The 8,845-nt window shown below is 41.8% G+C and overlaps 1 gene segment (V, D, J or C); it reads right to left on the bottom strand.

Annotated features, from left to right (window-relative positions):
* Positions 1-669, bottom strand: LOC148188159 (T cell receptor alpha variable 38-1-like). The segment is given in 2 exon segments: positions 1-435; positions 558-669. Coding segments are annotated over 2 exon segments (423 nt in total).
* Positions 670-8,845: the final 8,176 nt, after the last annotated feature.

Genomic DNA, 8,845 nt, shown 5'->3' with positions numbered 1-8,845 from the left:
TACTTTTAGGATCTGTTGTTTGAATCTCTGAACGTTATGTAGCGAGCGACTCCCTCTAGTGGATGTTGTGGAGTATTGTGTTGTCTTTGCTCATCATGTTTTTGTACACAGTTTTGGTGTTTCCTGTCACTGTGGGCTGCAGAGCACAGTAGTACACAGCAGAGTCAGACAGCTGAAGCTTCTGGATCTTCAGAGGAACTGATGTCTTGTTGATTGAAGCATCAAATCTGTCTTTCTGAAACTCTGGAGCGTTGTCTCCTGTTTTTGAGTAACGCTTCAGCATGTACTTCGGGTACTGATTCACTTCTTGTTTGTACCAGAACAAAGCTGGACCTGGGTCAGTGGTCTCAAAAGTACAGCTCAGTGTGAGTGTCTGTCCTTCAGTAGCGATGACATCTCCTGTTGGCTGCATCACTCTGTCTTCTCCTTTACACTCTGAGGAAGAAGAGAAGATGCAGAGGAAGAGATGAATCAATAAAGGTGATTGATTAAAGGAGAACCATCAGCAGGTTTAGAGTTTCCTAGACAGAGTAAAGATGTAGTAGTTTGTATGTTACCAAAGAAAAGAGCAGCAAGAATAATCCACAGCCAATGCTCCATCTCTACAACAAGGTTTAAATCAGCAGGAGAAAGTAGCTGATGTTCAACATTCAGTCTGAGAATTGTTCTCTTCACAGCACTTATTATTATTGACTGAATGGTTGAACACAGTGCAGAAGTAGTGCACCGCCTACTTGATAATGTCGCCCTCTTGTGGAGGTCAAAAGTTGAGTACAACAGTGTGGAAAAAAGTGTGTCAGCTTGTGTTTTTGTACAGAGACTGTGGGTTTGCTGTCACTGTGGGCCTCACAGCACAGTAGTACACAGCAGAGTCTGTCACTGCAGCAGAGGAGATGCTCATGTTGATTTCTTTGTTCTTCACTTTAATCGTCAGTCTGGAAATTCGAGAATTTAGTATTCCTCCTGATCCTAAATGAGAGATGATGAACTCTGGTGGTTTTCCTGGATATTGTCGATACCAGTAAAATTCATCACTACCAGTAGCTTGTTTGTGGTATGTGTAGGACAGAGTAACAGTGCTGCCTTCTAAACTGGACTCTTCATTGTTGACTGGAGTGAGTTCATCACAGCTGACACCTGAAGGAAGAGAAAACTCTGTTATTTCATGTTTCAATCAATGATTCACATTCAGGTGTTATTGGCATGAAACTTTTTCAGACTGTATAATTGAACGTACCTGTTAGTATGGACAGAAACAGCAGAGTAAACCCACAGTGCTGCAGTGACAGCATGTTGAATAAAGGTGATGTTGATGGTTTGTGTATTGAACTCTGTTGAATATAGAAGTTCCTCTCTCTTCTATAGTTCAGGAACAGCTTAGCTCCTCCCTGAGTCTCTCCGTCTCCTCTCACATCTGTATTTTCACTTCTCTCTGTTACTCTATATCCTGGTTATTAGACTGGAAGCAGCATTTTGTAGCAGCTGGAGGTGGGAAAGGTTTCTTTTGTTTGTCTTCTGGTGATTACATTGTCAATCTTAGAAAGGTCTGGTGACACCAGTAGGCCTACTCTGTAGGTTATGAACAAGTTGTCAGAGTTACTGGGCTTTAACTGAATATATATATCTCAGATTATCAACATTTGAAAATGATAATCTGAACATAATTTGATCTAAGGGCAATAGGTGAATTAAAAAATGAGAGGACCTATGACTGAACCCTGTGGTACACCCAAAGAAATCAGAGCTTGATAGAACAACAGAAACTTTTTCCATGAAGATAAAAACATATTCAATACCTGAGTGTGATGCAAACAAATGTATTAATATAGCCATTTGATTTGTCAATGATAGAGCTACATACAACAGTAGATAAAACGACAGTGTTACATTTCATGATCTTTTTTTCAAGATACTACATTAATAACAAAACCTGTAGGTTTTATTTTAGAAATAGTTTCGCACATTGAAAGTTATGCATATGTGGGAGAGTTTTTCTCAGAAATAACTGACATAAAAATGGAATTTGAGCTCTTAAAATTAGGAAGACTTGACATTACACTTAATTATGATAGGGTATCGCTCATATAAATATATCGCAACACCTCATCATCATCAGTGACCTTTATGTATGACAACACGCTCCATCTGTCTGTTTTTTCTTTGGTGCTTCAGTTTCTGTTGTTTTTATTCCCACAACAAAAACTCCTCACAGTATCATCACAAGCTGCTGAAGTGTAACAGTGAGTGACTCGCTGTAGTGGAGCCAAAGGTTTTGTACAGAGTTGACTTGTTTCCTGTCACTGTGGGCTGCAGAGCACAGTAGTACACAGCAGAGTCTGTCACTGCAGCGGAGTTGATCTCCAGATCAACACGTGTCTCTGCTTTGTTAATGTGAGCGGAGAAATCAGAAAGAGTTGGATAAATAGATCCTCCCTCTGTGATGTAGAGCAGGAACTCTGGTCTGGATCTCTGGTACTGTCGGTACCACTGGATACTGTCGATAGCACCGTCATATTTACAGGTCAGGGTGATGTTTCTGCCCTCTGCAACATGTTCTTCTGTCCTTTTTGGCTTTATGCTGTTCATGTAACCCAGGGCTGCGAAATGAGTATAATTCATGTCAGTCAGAGATTCAACCATCAGGAGACTTCTGACATCAAACATGACCAAATGTCTTTTTCTGTGGTAGAAACTGTGCCCTCCACAGATAAAGCTGTAGTAGTGAAATATGTGGTTAATCCAGCAGGTTACTGAGACTCTGATCTGTGCTGTCACACTCACCTACAAAGTGAAAGAAAAGTAAAAAGAGGTAAAGCAACATGTCTTTGGAGTTGTTAAAGCCAAACCGACAGCAGATGAGCAATGTTCTTCCACTGCAGGAGAATGAAAAACTAACCAGCCTCTCTGCTGCACAGCCCTTCTCCTCAACATCAAGCTGACTGAGCTGTTAGTTCCTCCAACGTGTCTGCTCCGGAGACAGAAATAATCTCATTGGTTGAGTGAAACATCAGTGGGCGGGGCCAGAGATAAACCTGTTGATGGTTTTGAAGCATCAACATTCGAGACACAGAAATGATTTCGGTCTAGAAGACGTGTTATTGTGGGAAACTGACGAAACTAAAATGTACTTGCACTAGTAAAAATTAATAATGACTTATTTATCGCTTCTGACACAGGTCTGGTCTCTGTTTTAATCCTATTAGATCTCAGTGCTGCATTTGACACCATTGACCATCAAATCTTACTGCACAGACTTGAATCCTCAATTGGCCTTAAAGGAACGTCACTAGCCTGGTTTAAGTCATACTTATCAGATCGTTCCCAATTTGTTCACATCAATGATCAACCCTCCGCACATACAAAGGTCTGCTTTGGAGTGCCACAAGGTTCGGTGCTCGGACCAATCCTTTTCACTTTATATATGCTTCCTCTAGGCAACATAATTAGAAAACATTCCTTAAATTTCCATTGTTATGCTGATGATGCGCAATTATATCTATCTATGAAACCAGATGAAACTGATCAGCTATCTAGACTTCAAACATGTCTTAAGGATGTAAAAGCCTGGATGAGCCGTAATTTCCTGATGTTGAATTCAGACAAAACTGAAGTTATGTTCTTGGCCCAAAACACCTCAGAAGCTCCTTTTCCAACAATTTCATTTCTCTAGATAGCATTACCTTGGCCTCTAGCACAACTGTAAGGAATCTCAGAGTTTTATTTGACCAGGATTTATCCTTTGCCTCCCATATAAAACAAACTTCAAGGGAATGACTTTCTTTCACTTGCGTAACATCGCAAAAATTAGACATATCCTGTCCCAAACAGATGCTGAAAAATTAGTACATGCATTTGTCACCTCTAGGCTGGATTACTGTAATTCCCTATTATTTGGTTGCCCAAACAAATCTCTTAGGTCTCTCCAGCTGGTGCAGAACGCTGCTGCTCGTGTTTTAACGGGAAGCAAGAAAAGGGATCATATTTCTCCTGTTTTAGCTTCTCTGCACTGGCTCCCTGTGAAATCCAGGATTGAATTTAAAATCCTCCTCCTTACTTACAAAGCTCTAAATGGTCAGGCTCCATCCTATCTGTCACAGCTCATAGTTCCTGACCAACCCTCAAGATCACTGCGCTCTGAAAACACAGGGTTACTTGTGGTTCCCAAAATTTCCAAAAGTAGGTTAGGAACCAGAGCCTTCAGCTACCACGCTCCTCTCCTATGGAACCATCTTCCATTTTCGGTCAGGGAGGCAGACACCGTTTCAACTTTTAAGGGTAGACTTAAGACCTTCCTCTTTGATAAAGCTTATAATTAGGGCTGGCTCAGGCTGCCTGGACCAGCCCATAGTTAGGCTGACATAGGTTTAACCTGCCGGGGGACTTCCTCTGATACACTGAGCTCCTTTCCTTCTCTCAATGCCGCCATCAGAAATCATGCATGTCTGTTTACTGCATTGCCATGTGCAAGCTTAGCTTAGCTCTGTGATAGCCCTGTGGTACTCTCACTGCCTGGGGCTCGCGATTACAGAGCCTGGGTCTGATGAACTGCACTACGCTAATCCTGTTGCCTCTCGGGAGCGTTCCTGCTCCCTTGTTTCCTAGTTTCCCTGGATCCTGGCTGTAACCTTGACTGTGCCTGACCGTGGTGATAGCTGTGCTGATGCCGCGACCCTGCCTTTAGACACCTCCCTTTCAACATATGCATGAGACTGTTATCATCTCTATCAACATCATCATAGAGAGCAATTACTAATTTCACACCTACCATTATTGTAATATGACATGCATCTGTTTCTATTATTGCTGTGCCCCCACCACCCTCTCTCCCCCACCCTCTCTCCCCCTCTCTCTCTCTCTATTTCCTTTTTTGCCATGATTGTATTTCATTTGCTATTCACGACATCTATTGCTCGTCTGTCCGTCCTGAAGAGGGACCCCTCATCATCCTCTACCGCTCTTCCTGAGGTTTCTTCCGTTATTTTTCCCCATTCAGGGGTTCTTTTTGGGGAGTTTTTCCTCGGGTGATGTGAGGGTCTGAGGGCAGAGGGATGTCGAACACTGTAAAGCCCTCTGAGGCAAACCTTGTTTTGTGATAATGGGCTCTATAAATAAAACTGACTTGACTTTGTCACCTTATTGTTTAAAATTATTACCGAGATTTTTGGAACAGCGAGTTGATTTGTCAAAGACTGATAACTTTTTCAGCTACAGAGACCAAAATCCACCAGACAGCAGAAAGAGAAGTCTTTAAACTAAAGTTTGCAGGGTGGGGGAGCCCCCAAAAACACTGACACATGAAGTCTGGCCCTGTTGGGGATGGTTATGTTGTCATCTTCCTCTGGATCAAACCTTCAGCTGGGAACCAGTTTGGGTTTTAAGGATCAAACAGCAGTGCAGAGAAAGGACACGTCTGGTGGATTCCTCTGATGCTGGCTGAGGTGTTTGAGCGTTTGTTGTGTTTTCGTCTTAAAGTCTAACAGCGAGCGACTCCCTCTAGTGGATGTTGTGGAGTATCGTGTTGTCTTTGCTCATCATGTTTTTGTACACAGTTTTGGTGTTTCCTGTCACTGTGGGCTGCAGAGCACAGTAGTACACAGCAGAGTCAGACAGCTGAAGCTTCTGGATCTTCAGAGGAACTGATGTCTTGTTGATTGAAGCATCAAATCTGTCTTTCTGAAACTCTGGAGCGTTGTCTCCTGTTTTTGAGTAACGCTTCAGCATGTACTTCGGGTACTGATTCACTTCTTGTTTGTACCAGAACAATGTTGGACCTGCTCTACTGGTCTCAAAAGTACAGCTCAGTGTGAGTGTCTGTCCTTCAGTAGCGATGACATCTCCTGTTGGCTGCATCACTCTGTCTTCTCCTTTACACTCTGAGGAAGAAGAGAAGATGCAGAGGAAGAGATGAATCAATAAAGGTGATTGATTAAAGGAGAACCATCAGCAGGTTTAGAGTTTCCTAGACAGAGTAAAGATGTAGTAGTTTGTATGTTACCAAAGAAAAGAGCAGCAAGAATAATCCACAGCCAATGCTCCATCTCTACAACAAGGTTTAAATCAGCAGGAGAAAGTAGCTGATGTTCAACATTCAGTCTGAGAATTGTTCTCTTCACAGCAGCACTTATTATTGACTGAATGGTTGAACACAGTGCAGAAGTAGTGCACCGCCTACTTGATAATGTCGCCCTCTAGTGGAGGTTAAAGGTTGAGTACGACAGTGTGGACAAAAGTGTGTCAGCTTGTGTTTTTGTACAGAGACTGTGGGTTTGCTGTCACTGTGGGCCTCACAGCACAGTAGTACACAGCAGAGTCTGTCACTGCAGCAGAGGAGATGCTCATGTTGATTTCTTTGTTCTCCACTTTAATCGTCAGTCTGGAAATTCGAGAATTTATTATTCCTCCTGATCCATAATGAGACATGATGAACTCTGGTGGTTTTCCTGGATATTGTCGATACCAGTAAAATTCATCACTACCAGTAGCTTGTTTGTGGTATGTGTAGGACAGAGTAACAGTGCTGCCTTCTAAACTGGACTCTTCATTGTTGACTGGAGTGAGTTCATCACAGCTGACACCTGAAGGAAGAGAAAACTCTGTTATTTCATGTTTCAATCAATGATTCACATTCAGGTGTTATTGGCATGAAACTTTTTCAGACTGTATAATTGAACGTACCTGTTAGTATGGACAGAAACAGCAGAGTAAACCCACAGTGCTGCAGTGACAGCATGTTGAATAAAGGTGATGTTGATGGTTTGTGTATTGAACTCTGTTGAATATAGAAGTTCCTCTCTCTTCTATAGTTCAGGAACAGCTTAGCTCCTCCCTGAGTCTCTCCGTCTCCTCTCACATCTGTATTTTCACTTCTCTCTGTTACTCTATATCCTGGTTATTAGACTGGAAGCAGCATTTTGTAGCAGCTGGATTAAACAGTTTGGGGTGAAGTTTGTTTTCTTCTTCTGGTGATTCCTTTATTATTTCATTTCAAAACAGTCTGTAGCTTCAGTACTTTATATTATCAGAATAACTGCTAGTTACTGGACTTAAATGCAATATAGATCCACAAATTGTCTGAAAGTCAATGGAAGCATTATTTAAACATAATTTGATCCAACGGCAACATGTAAATAGAAAATTAGAGGACCTAAGATTGAACCTTGGGGTACACCACAAGAATTCACAGTCTAACACAACAATGGAGAAACTTCATAACAATAAAATAAAGTCAACTGAAACGTGTTCACAGTTTATGGAGATTTTTGATTCAAGTTGTTTGATTTATCAATAATGGAATTGATTACAAAAGGGCTTACAGTGAGACACTGTTACATATAACAGTCATAATTATTTTTAACATAGTTTGAGATTTCGGAGATTATGCACATGTAAGAGAATTACTCTGAAATAACTGACATACTGAGTTAAATTTGAGCTCTAATAGATTTCAGAGTATTTTCTTTTACACTCAGATATGATAAAGTAATGCTCATAGAAATCATAATCTAACAACTCCTTATTCTCATGAGTTCCTGTTGAATACCACAACATGTTCCTTCAGTCTTCAGTCAGTCAGAGCGTTGGTCTGCTGGTGTGTGACGATGAGAAGGTATGCATTTAAAGACAACAGTACACTCTTTGAACAGTCTGGCCTGTTTGTCAGTGAATACATGCTAAAGCCCCAAAGACCCAAGCAAAAAGTGAACTTTATCCTGTTAGGGGTTAAAACTTTCAATTTCAACCTCAAATTGGCCTTTACAATAACAATTTTTGAAAAAGCCGTTCTTTCACCGTTGACTGCCGTTCTGTGCTTTATCTTGAAAAAAGGATCAGTTTAGGCACCAGTACCATTGTCAAATAATCATTTTGGCGGCAGTTTCGGGAAAAAAAAGCAACTATATCCACCTCTACAGAAATGACTGTGTGCTGAAGGACCTCTTGTGCTTGCAGTGATTCATTATTGTTGAGAAACCTGTTTGATTGACTGTTTTATTCCATCACTGAATGCTGACTCCTCGCTCTTATTCACCGCCCGATAGAGTCCCCATTTTTTACTGAAATCGTCTCGGCTAAAAACAACCTCGCCGTCTCTTTCGGGACACATTGTCTCCCTCATCGGAGCACCTGCAGTTTAATTTCATTCCTGACACGTCATGATCCCCCTAAGTGTAAGGCACGTTACGAGATGAATTTTTCGCTGCTCCTGTTGGCTTCTCTGCCATCTTGTCTGCAGGGGAGTCGAGGGTTAATTCTTGTGGGCGCAGCTCTCCACGGGTCACCTGCAGTCCGGTTTTGCTCCATCTGCCGCGTGGCGTCATTGTTTCTTGATCTTTGTGCTTCTAGTGTGAGTCTGTAACCAGGCTGTGTAGTTCAGTGGTTTCATTTTGCTCAGTTTAAATTGTGTTGATCGTCGTTATTTACTAATGTTTTGATGCTGCAGCCTAAGAAGAAACATGATACTGTTTGTAGTCCAGTTATCAACGGCAGGGATCAAAGATATGAGGCTGCGATTTAGTTATTAAAAGTACATTCATACTCATAACTACATTATGTATGTATCTGACATGCAGGGCCTGTTAGCGGGAGAACTCGATCTGTCGCGTGCAACATACCGTTGCTTCGTCAAACGACGACGCATATATTTTCATCAACTTCTGAATTCACTGCAGCACGTCTGATGAAATGTCCAGAATCGTCCGGAGCAGCAGTGATCAGAGCGGACGACCAACTGACGGAGATCTCACTCTACTGAGAGCACTTTAATGATCTCTGTTGTTTTTATCACCACCATAAAGAATCCAGATTTCATCATCACGACCTGCTGAAGTGTCACAGCGAGCGACTCCCT

Source organism: Plectropomus leopardus, chromosome 12 (assembly GCF_026936395.1).
Source record: "Plectropomus leopardus strain MGB_pleo_1.0 chromosome 12, ASM2693639v1, whole genome shotgun sequence".
Classification (NCBI taxonomy): Eukaryota; Metazoa; Chordata; class Actinopteri; order Perciformes; family Serranidae; genus Plectropomus; species Plectropomus leopardus.
This window is presented reverse-complemented; position numbering and strand designations above follow the sequence as displayed.